Here is a 23,939-nt window from a genome sequence, read left to right as displayed (position 1 = left end):
TGTCGACTGACAGGAAGAAGCAAGTTCGTAGCTCTACTTTGCGCATGAGCAGAAAAAAAAAAGGTCATTTGCGAGAACATGCAGCCATAACGATTTTATTCTTTGAGATAAGCGTATGTGAAGTAATGACATTTCATGTAATCCTTGTAATAATGTTAGCTAGCAGATCTATTTCTGCCAGCAATAAGCCTATAGTATAACATTATTTGGCAATAGGCCTACTATTTAAAGAAAGGGTTTATGAATGCATTAAATGAAAATCAGTAAAATGGATGCTCCCCCCCCCCCCCCCCCAGTAACTTGACGGGTCATTCTCGTCAGCTGGTCTATACAGTTTCATTCTTTATCGGAACATGAATGCCATAAAAGTTTATCCTGAGTTATGGATTATGGCATTTTGACACACACACACACACACACACACACACACACCACACACACACACACACACACACACACACACACACACACACACACAAAATGAGTGCATAAATAAGTGAGAGGGAAATTGGACATCATGTCCAAATGTGCACATGAGCTAATTACGAACTGGCAATAGACCAATAGTTTGTCAACAGTGTCGGCTTGGCCGACTTTATAGCAACAGCTAAGCGAATTCCTGCCTATTGAACGTAATGGGAGTGAGCAGGTAATATACTTCGTTACTATAAGCTGTTGAAAGAGACACATCTATAACTGTATAAAGTGTAATAAATTACAGAAACGGTCTATCCATTATGGGGGAACAGACACACGATACTCGTGGGACCCGACCTCATCACGTGACTGCTGCAAAGGATACTGATAAACATCGATACCGCCGTTACCATGGTGATGACCAATCGAAGTCTACACAGCCTCATCGTGTTGTATTGTGGGTAGAGCTTGTACGAGATGAGCGTGTGGATGAGGCAGTAACCCGTTCCCATGACGAAAAGGAGGAAAGCGCCGATCAGGTGAACGATAAGGACGTTGGAGTCCTACTTGAGTTCGACAATAACAAGGATAATAGAGAAACGAAAAGGGAAAAAAGTGTCAAGGAAAGCATCATCAGTCCAGTTGGATCATTACAACAGATCGGTTCTATAGTTTTTCAGAAGTCCAGACGACTTTCATTATTTCTCATCATGTAGTATAGAGCTATTTTAAAATCAACAGTGTCAACAGTTCCATGTATAGATTTGTGGAATATTTATTGTAGTCCTTGAGCAGAGAAACCAATGCACTGAAAAACCTTAAACAAAAATTACACCCAACAAGGACGATGGCATGGAGGCTCACATATTTCAGAAATGTAGCATGCAGTGTGATTCTATCACAATACCGCTTGCTTATAAAGCTCACCTGTGCAGAATTTATGCTTGTTTTCTCCCTTTGTTCTGCTTTCTTGAGCCTGAACTCATGCATCCTTATGGTGAAGCTGCCATGTCATCACCCTTGTTCGTTGTGATTTGTTATAAATTTTGAAAACATTCTTATTTCTCATCCAATCACCATAGATTGCGAAACTCTGTACCCAGTATGATCTAGTTGTTCAAATGTACACCCAATGCAAGGATGAAAATCATCCGAAGGTCTCCATTAACAACAAAGCTTGCCAGAGGCTTGCCGTACGTAGCAACAACTAATGGAAGTAAATTCCTGCCTATGGAACGTGATGAATGCAATGCTTCGTTACTATAACACAAACTGTAGGAAAAGAAACATCCATACATTGTAATACATTACAGAAACGTCTATTATTTTTTTTTTCAGTGATCTTTTTATTAATTCCATTTCCTTTGAAAATATAACAATTCCAAAAAAATACATACATTCAATCAATCAATCAATCAATCATAGTTTATTTCCAATCAACGAAAATCAAAAACATAGTACAATGTATACATGTCATGAAATGATATTGTTCAAACGCTTGCAAAAGATTCATGTAATATACGAGACAAATTATAGAACAACATATATGTACAATAATAAAGAGGAACACTGTACAAATACTACGTGGGCGAGCGGAAAATAAATTCGATTATGGAAAATAGTGATCCACTTAAAAGCAAAGCTTGTCGGACGTGGATCGCTAGATAAATAATGAGTAAATAATATACTATTCTATAACAATATACATGTAGTTATTTTGAGATACACAGGTCGGGAAAAAAAATATAGAATACCAATGCTATAGTGCCCGGACACTGTTCACTGAACCACGTGTACCGGGAAAATATGACAAGGACAATACATTCGTACACACATTCAATTACCCACACGCATATACACTGTAGGACGCGAGACAGTACCGAGAGGAGAGAAGACGGTTAACAATACAAGTCTACGAAGAACAATAGACATGAAAGGAAAAGGAGAGAAGAAAGAAGAGAGGTCTGCACACAGAACACGCCAAGTGCTGCGACATCAGGACAGGTGAAAGCTCAAGCATAAATTATAGCAATTTAAATTATCTAAGATTATAAGTAGAAAGTAAATGTTTTCTGAGTTTATATTTAAATGTGACGAATTTGGGGGAATCTTTTAAACTATTTTCTAAATTATTCCAAGTCTGGGTCCGGTATAAAGAAATGTATTTTGGGCATGTGCGGTTCTCATTAACGGGAGATGGAATTCGTCGGATCGTGGCGTGGGATAGTTATGAACATGACTGTTTCGATGAAATAAATCGTGGAATATTTTAGGTAAAAAATTACTGTTGTAATTAAACATAAACTGACCAAGTTGAAACACATACAAATCATTTACTTTTAATATTTTATGGTCAGAAAACAAAGCATCTGTATGTTCTCGGGTATGTAAATTAAAAACAATTCTAAGCGCTTTCTTTTGCAATAAAAGAAGTTTATCAAGTAACATCTGATATGTATTACCCCAAGCAAGAATCCCGTAGTTTAAATAAGGGAGTATCAAACTAGAATAAAGAGTTAATAATGCAGATGAAGGAAGATAATATTTTAATCTATTCATTACGCCAATGTTACGTGAAATAATTTTACATATATTATCAATATGATTCCTCCATGAAAGCTTGTTATCAACGCAGACACCAAGAAATTTAAAGGAAGAAACTTCTTCTAAGGGAGTAGTATCAAATGTTATATTGCCTGGGAGGCTATCTAAAGAATTACTAAAAAGCATAACTTTTGTTTTTTGAATATAATTATGACAATTTGTTCGCGTATATCCATTGTATGACCTTTACCAATTCTTCATTGACTGTTCTTATTAAGATATTTGGGTCAGGGTGGGAAAAAAAAAAGATTAGAGTCATCCGCGAATAATATGAATGATAGTTTCTCCGAGGATCTATGAAAATCATTAATATAAATAATGAATAACAATGGGCCTAATAAACTCCCTTGTGGAACACCACATGCAATTGTTTTACTTTGAGAGTCAAAGCCGTTGACATGTACAAATTGGGATCTTTCTGATAGGTAACTCGTGAACCACTCCAAGGCCTTTCCACGTATTCCATAATGAGACCAAGTTTGGCGAGAAGTATTCCGTGGTTAATCGTGTCAAAGGCCCTGGAGAAGTCCAAGAGGATACCTATTGTGTGTGAAAGTGTGTCGAGTGCGTGTGTGACTTTGTCGATGAGGGCAAGTAGTGCGTGTGTTGTGCTGTGATTTTCCCTGAATCCAAATTGAAAGTTTGAAAATATGTCGCAGGTTTTAAGAAAACGTACTGTCCTGATGTAGACTATTCTTTCAAGAATCTTAGAAATAGAAGATAATAAAGATATGGGTCTATAGTTACTGACATCATCCTTCTCCCCTTTCTTATAAATAGGAATTACTTTCGCAATTTTCATGATATTTGGCACATGGCCAGTTGCAAGAGATGAGTTGATAATATGTACTAAGGGATCCACTATTTGAGGAATTATGTTTTTTATCAAATAGTTGTCAATTCCGTCGTGGCCAGGACTTTTACCTTCTTTCAAATTGGCAACAATCTTTATTATTTCTTCTTTATATGTTGGGTCAAAAAATATAGTTTTGGAGTTAGGTGTTTCTAAAAAATCACTAAAAGATTTACTAGAAAGAGGAATATTTTGAGAAAGATTTTTTCCAATTGAAGAAAAAAAGTCATTAAAAAATTCAGCCATGCCTGCGGGAGTGTTGCTGGAGGCATTGCCCCACCGAACTTCAAAAATATTAGATGAATTGTTAGGTGTATTCATAGCATTCTTTAATGTTTTCCATGTGTTTTTAATGTCATTTTTATATTTGCTTATCTGATTAACATAAAAAAAAATTCTTCTGCGTACGCAATAATTTGGTGAGTGTGTTTTTGTATGAAACATATTTGTTCTTATTTTTTTCAGTGGGATTACATCTATATTTATAAAACAAATTATTTTTCCTGTTTATAGATCGTAATATAGACTGGGTTATCCACGGGAGCATGGGCGTAAATCCCGGGGGGGATGGGGGGGATATATCCCCCCCTGAAATGGAGGAGGGGGGGATGGCCTGTACAATCATCCCCCCCCTGAATTTTGAAGAAAAAAAATGGAGGAAGCAGAAATGTGATTGTATCAATTTTGGCATATTGCATGACGTTTGTACGCCGGCCTTCAGACAGGTAACAGAGCTGAACAGTATTCTATCTTGTAGGAAATCGAATGCATAATTTTCTCTAGCGCTCGCTCGCTTCGCTCGCTCACGGACATGGACATACACTGTAAGGTATGGCTCAGACGTTGACAACGTCAAATAGTGTAGGCCTACATGTAAACATGCTAAGACGAGAGTAACTTGGGACCATCTGCAAAATATGTACGAAAACAAACAAACAAACAATAACAAAACTATATTGCCATAATTGAACCCCCTCCATTTCCTGAATCATTCATGAGGAACGACAGTGACTGATAATTCAGTCAAGATACATCTATGGGTATACCCAGGGAAGATCAGGGGCGTCGAAAATATCTCCGGGGGGGGGGGGGGGAAGGGCATTTGCCCCGCCCCTACGAAAGTGTTTAGGCAGGCAAATCGTTTATCCTCCAAGCAATTTCCGAGATGAAGACAAATTTCGAACTTTCTTAATGGAATTATTGTCCAAATACCGCCAGAACTATGCACCAAATCGTTGAATTGCAATCATAAACATGCAAAAGCTCCGCTATACTGGATCCCTTTCGTACACTGTTGAGATTGACGTATATTTCCCTAATTTGTCAAAGAGTGTGCAGCATATCTTTCACTTAACAAAAGCTCCCTCATATGCAGAGGCGTCAATGGGGGGGGGGGGATGGTTCCCCCATAAAAGTGGGACAAACCAAATCGTAAAAATATAGCTAAAAACGGCAGTTTTTGGGGTGTAAAATTTCAAAATTTTAAAGCTCGCTCGCTCCGCTCGCTCGCATTTAAGCGCTAAGCCATTCCCCTGATGTTGCTACCAGTGATTGACAGCAGTTGCGCCCGGTGCGCCCCCCCCCCCCTAATCTCCAAAGCAAAAAATATAGCTACAAATGGCAGTTTTGGGGACTGTAAGATGTCAAAATTTTTCAAGCTCGCTCTCTTCGCACACTCGCATTTAATCATTATGCCATTCTCATAATGTTGCTGCCATAAATTGCCAGCAGTTTTCGCCCGGTGCTCAACCTTAATTTCCAAAGCTAAAAATAAAGCTACAAACGGCAGTTTTGGGACTGTAATAAGTCGAAATTTTGAAGCTCGCTCGCTCCGCTCGCTCGGATTTAATCATTATGCCATTCTCCTGGTGTTGCTGCCAGTAATTGCCAGCAGTTTTCGCCCGGTGTGCCTCCCCTTAATTTCCAAAGCGAAAAAATACAGCTACAAACAACATTTTCTGGGACTGCAAAATGTCAAAATTTTAAGGCTCGCTTGCTCCGCTCGCTCGCATTTAATCGCTATGGCATTCTCCTGATGTTGCTGCCAGTGATTGACAGCAGTTGTGCCCGGTGCGTCCCCTTTAATTTCCGAAGCGAAAAATATAGCTACAAATGGCAGTTTTGGGGATTATAAGATGTCAAAATTTTCAAGCTCGCTCGCTTCGCACACTCGCATTTAATCATTATGCCATTCTCATGATGTTGCTGCCAGTAATTGCCAGCAGTTTTCGCCCGGTGCTCCCCCCTTAATCTCCACAGCGAAAAACATAGCTACAAACGGCAGTTTTGGGACTGTAAGATGTCAAAATTTTGAAGCTCGCTTCACTCACTCGCATTTAATCATTATGCCATTCTCCTGATGTTGCTGCCAGTTATTGCCAGCAGTTTTCGACCGGTGCTCCCCCCTTAATTTCCAAAGCGAAAAATATAGCTATACAAACGGCAGTTTTGGGACTGTAATAAGTCAAAATTTTGAAGCTCGCTCGCTTCGCTCGCTCGCATTTAATCATTAGCGGCCATTCTCCTGATGTTGCTGCCAGTAATTGCCAGCAGTTTTCGCCCGGTGCTCCCCCTTAATTTCCAAAGCGAAAAAATACAGCCACAAACGACAGTTAGGGGGACTGTAAAATGTCAAAATTTTCAAGCTCACTCGCTTCGCTCGCTCGCATTTAATCGTTATGCCATTCTCCTGATGTTGCTGCCAGTACGAACTGCCAGCAGTTGCGCCCTGTGCGCCCCCCTTAATTTCCAAAGCGAAAAAATACAGCCCAAAACGGCAGTTTTTTTTACTGAAAATGCCAAAATTTTCAAGCTCGCTCGCTTCACTCGCTCGCATTTTATTGTTGTGCCATTCTCTTGATGTTGCTGTCAGTAATTGCCAGCAGTTTCACCCGGTGCCCCCCTTAATTTCCAAAGCTAAAAATAAAGCTACAAACGGCAGTTTGGGGACTGTAATAAGTCAAAATTTTGAAGCTCGCTCGCTCCGCTCACTCGCTCAATCATTATGCCATTCTCCTGATGTTGCTGCCAGTAACTGCCAGCAGTTTTCGCCCGGTGTGCCTCCCCTTAATTTCCAAAGCGAAAAAATGCAGCTACAAACGACATTTTCTGGGATTGCAAAATTTCAAAATTTCAAGGCTTTTAATTTAAATTTAAATTTAATCGCTATGGCATTCTCCTGATGTTGCTGCCAGTGATTGACAGCAGTTGTGCCCGGTGCGTCCCCTTTAATTTCCAAAGCGAAAAATATAACTACAAATGGCAGTTTTGGGGACTGTAAGATGTCAAAATTTTCAAGCTCGCTCGCTTCGCACACTCGTATTTAATCAGTATGCCATTCTCCTGATGTTGCTGCCAGTAATTGCCAGCAGTTTTCGCACGGTGCTCCCCCTTAATTTCCAAAGCGAAAAAATACAGCCACAAACGACAGTTAGGGGGACTGTAAAATGTCAAAATTTTCAAGCTCACTCGCTTCGCTCGCTCGCATTTAATCGTTATGCCATTCTCCTGATGTTGCTGCCCATATACGAACTGCCAGCAGTTGCGCCCTGTGCGCCCCCTTAATTTCCAAAGCGAAAAAATACAGCCCAAAACGGCAATTTTTTTTTTTACTGGAAAATGTCAAAATTTTCAAGCTCGCTCGCTTCGCTCGCTCGCATTTAATTGTTATGCCATTCTCTTGATGTTGCTGTCAGTAATTGCCGGCAGTTTCACCCGGTGCCCTCCCCCCTTAATTTTTAAAGCGGACAAAATACAGTCACAAACTGCAGTTTTGGGACTGTAAAATGTCAAAATTTTCAAGCTCGCTTGTAACAGTTTGTCAGAAATATATCACTCTCCTCCCACTTTATATTTCATGCAAAAGAGCGAGACATCCGATCCCTGTAAAGTGTGTGTGTGTGTGTGTGTGTGTGTGGGGGGGGGGGGGGTTACCAAGCTTCTCTCACCCCCGTCCCCCTTAAGGCTGCGCCGGTTCGGTTATGGGCTTGTAATCGTGGTGATGGTGACTATCGCCGATCATCCCCCCCACTCCTCAGTATGGATTTCGCCGTTGCACGGGAGTCTTGGAATTTGCTTATGTCTATTTTTTATGTTACGCAAGAGAATATGGTTATCGATTTCGGAGGTAAGAGTAGATATGAAATAATCATAAGACAAATTGACATCGGTAGTGTTGTATACAGAAGACCAATCAAATTCTTTTAAACTGTTTTGGAGACTTGTAAGATTATCTGCAGTAATCTTACGACGCTTATAATAATTATTTTGTTTAGTCAGTTTAATTGGAACCTGAGCAAATATAGGAAAATGGTCAGTGATGTCAGAGAGGACGATACCAGACTCAGGAAGTGGAAGAACATTACAAAAAATGTTGTCTATAAGGGTAGCCGATTGGCTGGTGACACGGGTAGGCTTGGAAATTAATGGTAAAAACGAAGCAGACATTAATGTTTCTATAAATTCTTTTGCACTGTTTTGGGAGTTACATTTCATGAGATCGATATTAAAATCGCCCATCAGAAATGTATCTTTAATAGATGCCATGGGATTTTGTACTAAATCCTGCATAACTGTCAAAAAATCATTCAAGTTCGACGATGGGGGCCTGTAAATTACACCACACCAATCATAATGTTTTTTCCATGCGGATTTATCAATTCAATAAAAAGGGATTCGAGTACGTCGCTCATAACACTAATCTCCTCATGTATAATATATTTAAATTTTTTCGAGATGTACAAACCAACTCCTCCACCAACTCTCTCGTTTCTGTTTCTAAATACAAATTCGAATCCGGGTAAAAAAAATAAATGACTGATATTAGAGTTCAACCATGTTTCTGTTAGCCCTATGATGGAGCAAGATTTATGATCTGGGTTTTCTAAGAGTAAGCGCAACTTTATTTTATTGATACTGCGTATCTTAAAGTGAGCTAACAAAAATGTTTCATCAACTGTATTCGTGATCCGATTTTTGTACTGATTTTCTGTCAAATAAACACACGATGAACTCTGGACTGGATCATTTGAGTCAAAGTTATATTCAAATTCTTGTGCTGAGGTATTGTATTTATCGGATATGTAATCTTCATATAAACTGGAAATAATATTTGCATGATCAGATTCAGAGTGCCTTACTGTATTATAAAATTCATCATTATTCAAGGAATTAAAAGCAAAATTTATTGTGTCAGCCATGGGTTAGAATATAAAACATTCGGGAATTAATAACTGGCCTCCCGCCTGGTCCTAACTCAGCAGCTACGTGGGGGTATGCAGACCTAAAAGAAGAAAGGAGACCGAAATGCGTACAGAGAAACATGAAACACAGACAAAACAAGGAAACGAACATGAACACAGATGACACAGAATCAACATCGTTGCGGATGGTACACAAGGCCATGGCCTCGTATACAATACCTAACATGAACATGAACTTATTTACATTTATGACAGATGTTATTCTACATAACATCTGTCATAAATGTTCCTACATGTATGAAACATAATCCATACTCCATAAGACAAGAATAATCATTCAATTCATTTTAAGGCAGAAATCAAACAAAAGAAAGAAACTAAAATGAATTATCCGATCATTCCTCTTTAACTACAAAAAAAATCATATGGAATTGTAGGCAATTTAGCCAAACATAAAAAAAAAAAAACAGAAAATGAAATTTCTATTATATTAAAAGAAAAATAACAACAACAACAACAACAAAAACCACCCTCATTCCCACCTTTCTATTATACCAAGAAAGTAACGATATACTAACACACACTCGCGGGCACATAGGGCCTACACACACACACACACACACACACACACACACACACTGCAAAGGACGGACGCACGAAAGGACGGACGCACGCACGCACTCATGCATACTCAATCCACACAATAAACACAAAAGACGTGCTTTCACAACAATCATGGAGGAGTGCATGATATTCGTAACATCATGTCTTTCTTAAAAGAAAAGCATTATCTCAAACTCAAAGGCCCGAATTCACGAAGGTGGTACAAATGAAACCATGGTTTAAACCATGGACAAAAACCATGGAGCGCCAAGTGTTGCATGGAATATTTCGTTACGAAATCAGTCATTTCGTCGATGAAATGATTACATTTTGTAACTAAATGAACATTTCGTCCACGAAATTATGATTTCGTTAACGAAACGGTCATTTTGTCGACGAAATAACCAATTTCGTAACGAAATATTCCGTGCGACACTTGGCGCTCCATGGTTTTTGTCCATGGTTTAAACCATGGTCTCATTTGTACCACCTTCGTGAATTCGGGCCAAAGAGTAAAACGACAACAATTTATCGCCGCTTTCGTAGGTCAAAATGCCAAAATAAAAAACAAGCAAACAAACTAAAAGCAAACAGAAAAAAAAATGCGTCCACATAAATAAAAGAAGGAAAAGTAGGTACCTAATTAAAATCAAACTCGCATCTCTGGGTTCATTTTTCAGGATATATTAACTGGAATCACCCTAGCACCAAATTCACCATATCTCACGTATAGGATGTCAATATTTGAGACATTTCCGTGAAAGGATTACTATAAATTTTCAGTGAGCGTATTTCAGCCCCATGATATAGGAAATCCTCTGGCATACCGCATTAGCGTAATTGTTCCAAACCGCATCCCTTGTTGTTTATTACGTCATAAACAGCTGCGGGACAAGCAACTGACCCGCAACATTATGCGCCTGAAAGGCTAATTGATACGTCCGGTGAAAGCCAATAAGGTAATGTTCCGTAATAAACAGACATAGCATCCTCCACACTTCAGAAGCACATATCATTAGTGTGTTTCATCTAATTCAGTTTGACATGCCTGACTAATAATCCAACAGCTTCCCTTGATGAAACGAAGTCAAACACTTAATCCAATCATTCCTACCAGCTGCTGTGTTGAGAGAGAAAAAAAAATAAGCAACATCATTCCATTCGAACCTAAATTTACTGTCTTTGAACTTGAACGCCGTTTATTTTCCAACTCCTCATGCCATACACGTTGACTGTCTTCAAGAACTTCCAGTCTCCTTTAGAGGAAACCCAAACCCAAAGAGAAATGTGGATTGAGTGAAAGCAACAACATAAGTAGAACACAGCAGTGAATAAGTTTGAGGAAAATCGGATAGTTTATGAAAAAGTTATGAATTTTTAAAGTTTAGGTGTTGGAACTACTGGATAAGGAGACTAATTGAGTTCATGACATCATTTGTGGGCAACAATATAAAGAAAATTTAACATGCTTTCACTTTTCTAGCGTAATGAAAGAACACTCGACTACCCGCTGTTAGAAAGCAGGAGGAATAATACTATGTCAGTATCAAGTCAATGGAATGTCTAATTTTCATGAAAAATGAATTTTTGTAGAATTTTCTTTATATTTGCTTCATATTGTTGTCCACACATTACGTCATGAATTCTAATAGTCTCGTTATCCAGTCATTACAACGTCAAAATTTAAAAATATACTTTCGCATCGATTGCCCTATTTTCCTCAAACTTTCACTGATGTGTTCTACTAATGTTGTTGTTTTTATTCAGTCCACAGTGCTCTTTGGAATTTGGTTTCCTTTAACTTTCTCTAGTCTAGTTGCCTTAATCATTATCGTCACTGTCAGCAAATTTCGTTTGGGTATGTCATTTTGACACTACAATTGTGCATAGATATCTAGTGCAACAAAACGCCAAATTTAGAATTAGCGGCATACTTCGCCCTAAAACCATCAATCAAAATGCATCTGTCTGTCAGATTGGAAATAAAATATCAAAAATAAACCCTACCCTATATGTCCTCGCTCATTTTGTATAACCGTAACTTTGTAAAGATATCCTGATAATCACTTACAAATCTGGCCGTCCGTCAAGCAATGATCAAAGAGATTGTTCTAAATCTAACCTTACTGAGAATAGTTATGTATCTCAAGGACAAAGATAGCCGTGGCTCTCTTCATTATTGGAGGGTGTATATGGATGGTAAATATAACTATCTGTCGTTCGTTCATCTGGGAGTTGTGCTCTGATAGTTCTCTGATATCTCTGTTTTCTCGAAAGTTCTCTGATTTATTTTGTCTTAAAAAAAAATAGGGAGAGAATGAGAGAAAAACGAGGAGAACCAAAAAAAGTATAAGATTCCCCTACTAGTCCGTGAAGTGCCATCCGCAGAAACCATATTGGCGATGTTTGCTTTTTATCACAGTCATTTCCATCAATTCTTTTGTTAGTGCCTCATAAGGTATAAGCGGTGGGAAAGAAAATGATGTCTGCAGTAAAATGATGTTCCCCAGCAGGTTATGTTGCGTTTAACTGTGGCCCCCTCTCTGCAAAATATGAAATTCCCTCGCGCTTCGAAAGTCGCTGTGATTCTTCAACAGACACTGACAGAGTCGCGCGGGAAGAGCTAGGGGGAGATAGGGTCACATCACTTCCCTCGGTCTGAAAACAGGATGTTATCTCGCGTCTGGATAAATCAAGATGGTACTAGACAAGCCTCCTTGGTTAAAGGAGACCTCCAGATTATTTCTTTTTTTTTTAACCTTTACATCGGAATATCTACAAATTAATTACACTAGGTACAGAGGTTCAGTATTTATAGAGACCGGGATGAGTAATAAGAGTGTTTTCAAAATGCATAGACTCTACACAGGTGATTTTGTTAAGCAAGTGTAATTCAATGGAATGAAATTACTACATTACTAGAGTATGTGAGCAAGCCTCATGTGTCATCGTCCTTGTTCAGTGTATTATGTTTTGGATTTTTGTCAGGGTGTTAGTTTATCTGCTCAAGGACCGCAATAAATTCCACAAATCTATACATGACACTATTGTTTTATGTATTACATGATGGAAAATCATAAAAGTCGTCTGGAATGCCCCTTTAATACGCCTCATCAGGCGAAACGTCTGTAGCAGCTTACACAAACAGTCATGCAGATTCAAATTAGATAACAAAATATGAAGTGGCCGGTTATATCCTCATTAGCGTCCCGTCGAAAACAAAATAAAAATATTCCCTCCCCCACTTTGTGACTCACTGAAAACATGTCAATCACTCGGTGACATGCTACTACATCATGGGTAGGCCTATATCAAGCCTAATAAAAAAAAAGAGGGGTGTCTGTCATCGTGTCTGTCATCGGGAAGGAATTGATTGCAGGGAAACATGATGTTGTCAGTTTTAGCAGCTTTCTCGTCTGTTGCATACAAATTCCACAGAAACCTTGAGGACACCCATTGAAGCATCGATCATGCTGCTGTGAATATTCGGAAATAATCCATCAAAGCCTTTCCGTCTTTTCTTCTTGTAGTTTTCTTTTTCTTTGCCACCTTTTTCCACGGAGTCAAAACTCCCACGATATTTCGTAATCTTATGACTGAACTTTGATAAGATGACAGTGTAGGATGTTCCCAACAGTAATGATGATGATCAAAGAACAAAACTGAAGAAACATGTTTTAGTCCTTGGAGGGGGTATAGGGAGGTGGAGAGTCATTAGTTACCTTTCGCTCACATTCTCCTGCAATACGGATTATGGATCTTTGATATCTCTTTTGTTTAAGCAGTAAATATTAATTGATTTTTTTTATATCATTGATGTCTAATATGTGTTTATTTCTGCAATTTCATGACAAACGTAACATACAAGTACAATTTTCTTTTGTACAAATCAAAGGTGGTTTTTTTTTTTTCAAGAAGAATTAACAGACTTGATTTCGTTTCGTTATGTATCAAATATCACCACGTTAATTACTCCTAGATCCAGATTTTTCCCGACCAAACTTAGGTGAGAGATCCTTCGGGGATGACTACAATCTAGTCACACACACACACACACACACACACAAAATGAATAAAGAAAAATATGCTCCGTCTCCCTGAATCATACTCGGAAAACAGTACAAAAAAGTCCCTAAAATGAAGTGCACGTGATGCATACAAAGGAGAACATTGACCTCTACATTCAATAACCATTTATGGCTCAGCTGGTTATTGTCTAGCTACTACTTATCACTGAATTGTGGCCATTCCCCGGCTTACCGCAGAATCTTTATCAGGACAATGAAATGGGTGTAGGTAGGGTATACTGTGAATATAAAAAATGTATGGGAACTGTTAATAAACGATTTACCTGGAAGTTGGCGACAAGCGTCATCCCAAAGGCGGAAATCCAGCCAAAGACAAGCCCCCATATATTCATCCCCTTGATCTTGACGTAGTATGGCGGCACAAGACTGGTCAGCTGTCGGAAGCGTACGAAAACACCGGCAAATACTGCGGGGAATGACAGAGAAAACCGCAAATATAGATTGAAGAGCCAATATGCCGTGATCATCATCATAAGCCATCATCACCCCCTTAAACCTTAACTTTGGGAACAATAGCAAAAAAGAAAGGACAAAATGAAAGTGTATTCATTTATTGGTTAGTGTTTACTTCCTAGTTTGCTTCTTATCAACATAATTATATCAAAAATTTAAGAAGCATCTGAAGTCATATATTATGTTCGCATCTTGCTTTGGTTGAATATTTGTTCAATTGTTTACCAAGTATATATATTTCTATCTCTTTCTTGTTCTTTAGATTCATATGTAATAATACACAATGTTGCTTATGTATATTGTTCCCTTTGTCCCTCTGCCTCTCAGAATAGGCCATGAGATTGATGGCCAATTACAAATTCTGTAGTTTTTCATTATCATTTACTAGGATTAAAGTGTACTAAGCTGTATTCGTTTTGTTACATTGAAATGCACCCCCTCCGCCTTCCAGTCCTTCAACGCTTTCATACTGATCATTAGTCCGGCCTCAAACCCGTATTCCAGTCAGATATAATGCGGAACAGCTTCCAGGTAAGTGCGGACCTTTTCCGAAACTTACCAATTAGCGCAGTCATATTGAGAAGCTGGCCGAAGATACAGCTCTGAGGAGCCGTGCTGGCTGCGTCACTGCAGGGGAAATAGAAGAGAAAAAGGGGGGGGGGAGACATGTCAGAAGGGAAATCATGGATCTCTTCTTCTCATTTTGGTGAAAGAACTTCAGAATGTAACATGGATACTTGCACATACACCTGCACACAATATCAACAAAGAACAGTAGGCATATACAAACTCACATACTTATACATTCTTATATGTTTATACCACACTATATCAACGTTACTAGACAGGAGCAAATAAGTGAAGAAAAGCATGAATTATTATTTCAATACTACTCATCTGTCACCATTGTTTTACAAATTGGTTGATTATACAAACAGAATGTGTGCACGTGTAGCCACATGTTCGCGCGGACTCATCCAATTAAATTTAATTAAGTTTCCTTTAAGGCTTTTCAAAGAGTAATATATACCCTCCACTGTTCCGTTGATTGACGGACTATTAGCACTATGCCCTGCCGGCGATAGAAGGAGCCAAGTCTTCGGAAGTGACCCCAAGAACACGGATTATAAAGGTGGCAGTAAACTGTCAGGATGCCAAAGGATCGGGAAAGAGAGTGACATTTCTGGAAAGGTGAAGAGATCAGCAGAGCTAACAGGATGGGGGTGAGCAAAGGGTGAGGCGTCGGGTGTTCAGGGTGAAAGACCGTTCCTGAGACAGTGCTTCGCGTCGGTTTTTGCAGGAAAAATGGAAGGGTAAAAAAAAAAATACATGTGTTTCTTCTTCCCCTCCTCTTCTTTTTTTTTTTTTTTTTGGGGGGGGGGGGAGGGGGAGGGGGTGGTGGGGTAGGATGAGAGGAAATTGCTGTCGAGATACATTCGTCTGTTTCCCGCTGGGAATCTATTCAAGTGTGTCCATCATGTAGATTTTTTAATAATAATAATAATGATAATAATTATAATAATAACAATAATAATGATAATAATAATAATAATAGTAATAATAATAATAATAATAATAATAATAATAATAATAATAATATCAATAATACGATACATTTATTTGGCGCTTAATACAGATGTTTCTATGCGCACAGTTTACAGGAAAATTAATGTTTCATCCAAAATAATTCAAAAATACAAAATTATTATTATTATTAAAAAAAAACGTAGGCCTATGTAATTCCAACAATAGATACAGTGTATAAATACAAAATACTGAAAATGATGCACCTCCATCGACCGACCGACAACTAGACCATTCCAAAGGACTATTTACTAAAAAAAAAAAAATAAAATAAAATAGATAACTAACTTACTAAAAAAATAAATAAATAAATAAATAAGTCATAATATCTGTGTTAATATTGTATATTGCCTCCTTGTATTTTGGTCGGACCGTCACTTATTTGTTTCTGAATTATTAGTCTGTTTGCATCTTTAACGAGTGAAGACGTTTAAGATATAAGGAGAAGTGTGTGAGAGTACTTTGGATTCAATCCTAGGTTTCTGACCGTCATGTGAACGGGGCTTCCTATTTGAGCTACATCCAGGGCAGCTCAGGGAAAGGAAACCACTCTCCAGGCTTCTCCCCCCGCCACGCCCATTCCTCTTCCTGTTTTGTGTTTGATATTATCTAAATGTCTGAAATGCGTTTCCTCTCGAAGAAATGTCTACTAGTCGAACTAGTGATTGATCGCTGACTCTAATTTCAAAGTAATTTCGAAATCCGATCGACAACCGGGACACAACACAAGAAAAGTGGAGATGAAAAAAAGCGTTTCCTTCTTACAACTTTTACTACATAATATTCTTACACTGTGATATTCATCCATATTCCAGCTACTATAAAGTACACATTTAGATCATCTTGAAGAGAAATAACTTCTGTTTATATGTGACTTTCAATCAAGGGTATTTTTTTTTTTTCATTGTCGACTTTGTAAGAATATTCTCTGTTTTTCTCGACTTTTGGCCTTTTCTATAGACGCTTTTTCTTTATTAGAACTGATACAGCTGAAAGAAGATTTCAGTTTGATTAAAAACAAACAAACAAACAAGAAAATAATTATAGCAAAAAAAAACCCCACCCCTTCAAAGGGTCATAAGTGCATTTATATTTACAACCATAGACTCGATAAGAAGGACTTCATTGAGTAAAGTGTGGTGTTGTTGCTGTCGTAACTGTAAGATACAATGAATGTACAGAAGAACGGTTGGGACATTACCGAAAGAAAGGCCACTGCACGACTGACTGTCTTTGGATCTGAAATAAAGACGCGTCTTTATTCCGAGGCTATTATGATTTACTTCGGATCCAACGGCAAGCAGTCGTGCAACTGATCAGTCTTAAGGGCTTTTTACACTTGTGTTTCTTAACCCCGGACTTTCTCTGACCCAGGACTATCGTTAGTCCCGTACCAATTTTTTCAGCTTTTTACACTCGCCAATTAGTCCCGTACTATCTCTTGTCCGGGGCTAAGGAGAAAACTGACCTTTTTACACTCGTCTTTCTTAGCCCCGGACTTTCCAAACCACATGAATATTCATAATTACGCTGTGTACTGTACACGTACACGCACGCACCGGCAGCACTTGATTACCTCGTTTCTGATTGGTCAGTGAGGGTCGCACTTCGTCTCCGTCGCTTAGCCCAGGATTATTTTTTCGTTCTGTTTACACTCACTTGCTTGGCACCGCAATTGCGGTGCTAGCACCGCAATTGCGGTGCTAACCCCTGCTATTTTGCAGGGCCAGATAGTACCGTACTATCGGTGGGGCTAGCCCACTTTGGCAAAAACGAGTGTAAACAGAAAGTGGGCTAAGGATAGTCCCGTACTATCGGTGGGGCTAAGGCCCCCCCTTAGCCCCACCGATAGTCCGGGGCTAAGCAAAAATTTACAAGTGTAAAAAGCCCTTTAGAGTGTGCGGTGGGATTATCATATCTTACTCACAACCAATAATGCCTGTCAATCCTAAATGTCACACATGACTAAGACTGACAGGTTTACATGGTCTAATCGCTTCAATAGATCTGCAATCACCCGGAAGGCGGGAGGGGTGAGTGATTATGATCATAATATTTAAACAACACTACCTCTAGCTGTATACATTGATATAACAGACGACAGAACAGATGATAATAGTGTCACTGTCCGGTGAGATTTCATCTCGATCTGGTTCAAGTCCATATCCAGAGCGTCGAGAGATATTTTGGACTTATATGTACTGTAATGTGGGTGATGGTTGGGATCTCCGCGGGACCCCACCCCCTCACCCCCTCCTCCTCCCCCCCCCCCCCCCCGCCAGATTCATTTGTCAGATCAATTCAGTGTGAAATCCCCTCTCTCTCTCTCTCTCTCTCTCTCTCTCTCGTTCTGTCTTTCTGCATTCATTTTCCCTTCTAACTCTATATCTGTACGTGTAACTACTATTGCACGTGATTGACATATTGCCCAACATGGACGTAAATCAGCACTGAATTGACGTGATTGATAAGTGTTTTAGTAGCAGCCATGATAAACCATGATTTTTTTTTTTTTTTATCGTGGCTACTACTAAAACACTGATCAATTCAGTGCTTTTTTACGTCGATGTAGGGTAATTTATCAAGCAGTTGCAATGAAAAACGTCTCGACGGAAGAATTTCATGAATTTGAATAAGTTTTAATACTAATCCTAATTTTTTTTGTGAAGTGTAAATTGTAAGAATACTGGTTATTCAATGAATAAATGAATATACAATACATAGACACATACTGTACATACATGCAAGCATGCATACACCTACATACATACGAACATATACTAATGCATATATTTGAAGAGTTTGTTCGCAAAAACCGATAAGTTCATATTTGCTAAATGGAGATATTTGTGATTAAAGTTCAAGAAAAATGAAGAGAGTAATAAGAAAATTTTGCTTCTTTTGACCATAACTTCAAAAATGCACCTTTATATGTAGTGACCAATATATCATTTAAAAGGTATTATTTTGTACTTTTTGACAGAGATCATACCTAAAAATCTTCAAAACTGGACTTATCGGTTTTTTGCGAACAAACTCTTCATTTGTACGCACATGCAAAATATGCATGCATACCCTAACATACATGCACACTTAGGCAACAAATAATACATTCTCCTACGTCTTCCTTCTTCTTTCTATACTTCAAAGTCTGATTCTATTGTTTACTTCGGGGGTAATTTGTTTTTCTCTATCTTACCTGTTGCTCCCATCCGATGTATCCATCTGTTTTATGTTTGTTTGGGTTTCTCTTTATCTATTCATGTATCTATCTATCAAACTATATCTGTATCCTTCTCTTTCCTATTCCCTCTTCTGACACTTCCAGTACCCGTCAAGAAAAGTTCAAAAAGCCGATTTCTAATCCTTCTCTCTTTCCGATCTATACGGGAGAGTATTCTCGATTATGACTCGTTGCCAAAGCGAAATACCCGACCCCCCCCAAAAAAAAAAGAGAGTAAAGGAGAATTAATGATTACCTTATGTCGTTCAGGTGGCGCTAAGTTCAACATACTTTTGTTCTTGTTGTTGTGGATACTGTTCCTATTTTCACCTTTAAATGGTGACTGCCGCCTGTAAACCCTACGGATGCCAATTTGACTGGCCTTGGGGACTCTATTTTTAAAACATGGACTTGCCCGTCCAGAAGTTGCTATGCGGATATGAAATTCTGACGCTGGACATGATTTTCACTTACGGGTCTACACCATGTCAAATATAAAGTCTATGAGATGAAGATGGCCAGAGGCGGCCAGGGAAAAATCATCAAGTTTTCATCAACTTTTTTGTTCAGATAGGACTTTACCTTTCTACGTGGATATCAAGATACATACATGAATGTATGCACTCGTCGTAAATGCAAATGTCTATAAAGGTCAACACGCGCATGACGTGGTCAAGAAGTCATAGTACTGCACAGAAGTCCATTTAATGATGAGAAATTTGACGAACACACATAAAGATTGTTTCAGCATTTATACCCCAATTTTACCAAAGCGACAGGGGGTAACTCAAGCAAAACTATTAACATCGTAACGTTCGATTCGTGATCAAAAGAATTTCATCTCCTGCCCCTTTCCCTGAGATATCAGAGTTCATGCGAAGGGAAGTTTTGAAAAATAGTAATGATAAAAGTGAAAAGGTCTTCTAAAAACATTGAAATGAAAATCAGCTATAAGGTCACTTTGACTTCCATAGATACATCCACATCAATCAGACAGGAGAATAAAAGATTCATTACACAGTTAGAATAGGACAAAACATGGAGAGTAATGAAAGTTCAAGTTTCAAATCATTTTCCAAGAGCATGCAGTCACAGTTTGCTTATTAGACAAATTTGCACTACATATTTCATGCGAACTTGCAATACTTTGCGTCACATTTTTCTACATTTGCAACAACTTTGCAAACGTGATTTGCGCTTGTAAGTTTGAAGGGAGCGGTGACACTGTCGCTGATTTCTTAAACTAATCTACTTATAGTCTTAAAGGACAAATCGATGTTCACTGATGTGTTCTACTGATATTGCTACATTCACTCAATCCACATGTCTATGAAGGTGGACTTGTCCTTTAAGTACAGATCGACGGGAGAACTTTCAGGTAATAAAATCATTCCTTCATCCAATAAGCATATCATGTGATTTTATCCAATATCGTCGTTTTACAGAAGCATGTTAAGAATTTGACAATTCCTGACTTTCATATATTTTTTCCTTTGATTTCAATGAAACTCGAAACGCACGTTTTCTTTTTAAGTTTCTCTTTCATTACCATAAAGTCAAACAAAAAAGGGGATTTTTTTTTTTTCGAAATTGAAATCAAATCATCGAAAGGAGCATTTACATTATCTCTATGTACTTTCACGATTTGACTTTTAGCTCTGTCATTTGTCATCGCTCAAAACTCAAATGCTAAGGAAATTTGGGAAGGCTGACCAGGCAAGGTCCGTTCCTTTCTTTAATGAGATTTTCCGCCCACAGTTATCTTCCCAGCAGCATCCTAAAATTTATGGGCTTGTTTTTATTTAGTTTGCTTTGATTTGCTGCGAGTGTTTGTTTGTTACTTCTGAATTTCTAACGAATATGAGCATAGCTTATCAGTAAATATGTCGCAGTATACTCGAGGTTTTATTTATGCTTGTCTTCTTCTTTTTTTCACGAGATGTTGTTTCGTATAACGACGTAATGAGAGGTTCATAATTATTTGACAATTACATTACGGTGAGGATTTCATGCTTAAATACCTAAAGGTATAAACATACAAAGTACAAGCACAGCCTAATTCTACCCTAATTCCATTGCATTCCGACATTATATCCGGGACTTTAAATTTCAGTGAGTGTACAAGGACTTTGTTACTACCTCTTGATGATTGTGTTATAATCGTCAGGAAATCACTCTTATGTGCATAGCATGCAACCTCAAATGTTTCTGGGAATTATTCATTTGACTTGCTGTCTCCTTAACAACATTTTCCCTTTTCATTGAAGGCTAATAGTAGACGGCGAGTTGTAATGTTCTTAAAATTTTCTGTAGATTTTGATTTTTTGTGCTATTTCCCCTATTTTGGGGGTGCTGAACACGAATCCACTTGTTGCCATTTTTCTAACCGACGTCTTCACCCGTTGCCATGGCAACGCATTATTTTCCTTAAAAGAACATGTATTCTTCATTAAAAATCATAAAAACATGATGTAAACACCAAAATGTGTCATTATAAATCCTTTTTAATTAGACTTGAGAGAGAATACGATTTTCATAATGTCATGGTTACCTAATAGCAATGACGGTTACCATGGCAACAACTATTTATAAAGAAAAACCATATTTTTCATGAAAAAGCAAGAAAACATGACAAGATTGAGTGGAATATCTATCATAAATTACTATCTAGATTATCAGCTTATTTTTCCACTACCAATATGTTAATTTCACATCGTTTTCGTTGCTATAGCAACAGCATGACAAAAGCTGCCTTTTAAAGAAAAATAAGCATTGCGATTGAAAGAAAAGCAAGAATACGTCCATAGATGATAAATTTCTGTATAGTGAGATTTTTTGAGCTATTTCCTTTATTTTGTCGGTGCCAAACACGAATCGACCTATTGCCATATTTCTAAATGACATCTTTAGCCGTTGCCATGGCAACAAATTATTTTCTTTGAAATAACATGTATTCTTCATTAGACATCACAAAAGCATGCTAAAAACACCCAAATAAGTCAATATAAACGTATCACGCTTCAATCAAATTAAAACTCACAATTTCCGACTGTCACAGCAACCTCATAGCAATAACGGTTGCCATGGTAACAGCTATTTTTTAAAAGAAAATGATTTATTTCCATCAAAAAGCATGAAAAGATGAACAGTTTTGGTAACATATTCATTACAAATGCCACATGCCACATTATTATCGTTGCTATGGCAACAACTTTTTTTTTTCCCTAGAAAGGAGAAGTACCCCAGTATTCAAAAAGAAAAACTAGATAAATAAATAATCAATTTTTGTAGAGTTTAATTTTTCTGCCCCCCCCTTTTTTTTTTGTTCTTTTGGGAATGCTGAAAAGGAATCCACCTATGGCCACTTTCTAAATGATGTCTTTAGCCGTTACCATGGCAACAAATTATTTTCTTTAAAAGAACATGTGTTTTTTCATTAACATCATAAAAACATGTTGTTAAGGCCAAAATATGTCATTATATACATTTTTCCTCAATTGATAAAGATAATCCTTTTTTTCTCAATTACATTGCTACCTCATAGCAATGACAGTTGCCATAGTAACAATTCTTAAAAAGAAAATACTGATATTTTAATGAAAAAATGACGAGATTGAGTACCATATTCATTACAAATTACTATCAGCTTTTGTTTTTACAACGTTCATTCCACATCATTTCTGTTGCCATAGCAATAACATGAGAAAAATGTTTTTTTAAGGATAAAAGTTCTATAGCAATCTGTTGGAAATTACTATAGAGGAGGTATCATAGTCTATTAAGGTTATCAAATGTCTTGGAGACATTACTGCTGAAACAGAGTACATCATGACGAGAAAATTGTAACTTTTGCGGAGGTTTTTAGACATTTCTATTGCTTATTATTTGCACTTTATGTTTCCTGGGTATATCTGTAGTTTTAAAAAAAATCTGTTCCTTAACATGTTGTTGCGATATACGAACAGAAATGATGTGAACAGAATTATATATATGGCTAATAGTCTTGCTGATTTGTAATACTTCAAAAGTTAGGCCATAATTTCACATTTTTTTCTTGAAGTTTTTTTTCTACAAAAATTGATGCATTTCCATGGCAACCATCTTAAATATTAACCATTATTTCGGATATTTAAGGTTTTAAAGGTGCAATGTGATCAGAAATTCAGGAAACTGACTAAACTTTTGTGTTTTTACTTATTTGTTTTTGTTTAGTGTATCCTTTCCTTCCTTATCTAATGTTAATTCTATAGCAACAAGAACGAAGTGGGATGACTATAGCGAAAAAAAAAAGAACTGACAGTAATTTGTTATAAATATGTTACTAAATCTTGTCATTTTTTATGTTTTTCATAATAAATTGTTATTACCATGACAACTGTCATTGCTATGAGGTAACCATGAAATTGAAAAACCGTGATGTTTTACTATTCAGAGACATGTTTATCTTGACACATTTTGGTGTTAACAACATGTTTTCATAATGTTTAAAGAAGAACATATGTTCTTTTAAAGAAAATAATTTGTTGCCGTGGCAACGGCTGAAGACATCATTTAAAAAAATTACCACGCACAGGTGCATTCCTGTTCACCATCCCCAAAAGAGATGAAAAAGCACAAAAGATTTAAACTTTTCTGAAATTTATCACTTGTTTATTTTATTCTTTCTTTCCTTTTTAATGAAAGAGTTCTTCTTCCTATGAAAGAAAGTTTTCCTCATGTTTTTGCTATAGCAACGATAATAATGTGAGATTAGCATAGTAAAAAAAAGCTGACAATCATAGTTAGACCTTAACTGGTAATGAAATAAGTTTTTCATTCAATCTTTTCATGATTTCATGCTTTTTGATTAAAAAAAAAATCATTATTTTCTTTAGAAAATAGCTTGTTACCATGGTGACCGTCATCACTATGAG

The 23,939-nt window shown here is 37.5% G+C and overlaps 1 protein-coding gene across 1 annotated transcript in view; it reads right to left on the bottom strand.

Moving 5' to 3' along the window:
• LOC140235727 (DNA damage-regulated autophagy modulator protein 2-like) overlaps positions 1-23,939 on the bottom strand; it is a 47,638-nt gene that overhangs the window by 6,023 nt on the left and 17,676 nt on the right. The window contains exons 2-4 of the mRNA XM_072315739.1: positions 14,779-14,846; positions 14,030-14,172; positions 803-980 (exon numbers count right to left, since the gene is read on the bottom strand). Coding sequence (XP_072171840.1) covers positions 803-980; positions 14,030-14,172; positions 14,779-14,846 — 389 coding nt within the window. The remainder of the gene's footprint in view (positions 1-802; positions 981-14,029; positions 14,173-14,778; positions 14,847-23,939) is intronic.

Source organism: Diadema setosum, chromosome 12, assembly GCF_964275005.1.
Source record: "Diadema setosum chromosome 12, eeDiaSeto1, whole genome shotgun sequence".
Classification (NCBI taxonomy): domain Eukaryota; kingdom Metazoa; phylum Echinodermata; class Echinoidea; order Diadematoida; family Diadematidae; genus Diadema; species Diadema setosum.
The sequence above is the reverse complement of the archived record's forward strand: the minus strand, read 5'-3'. Positions and strand labels throughout refer to the sequence as shown.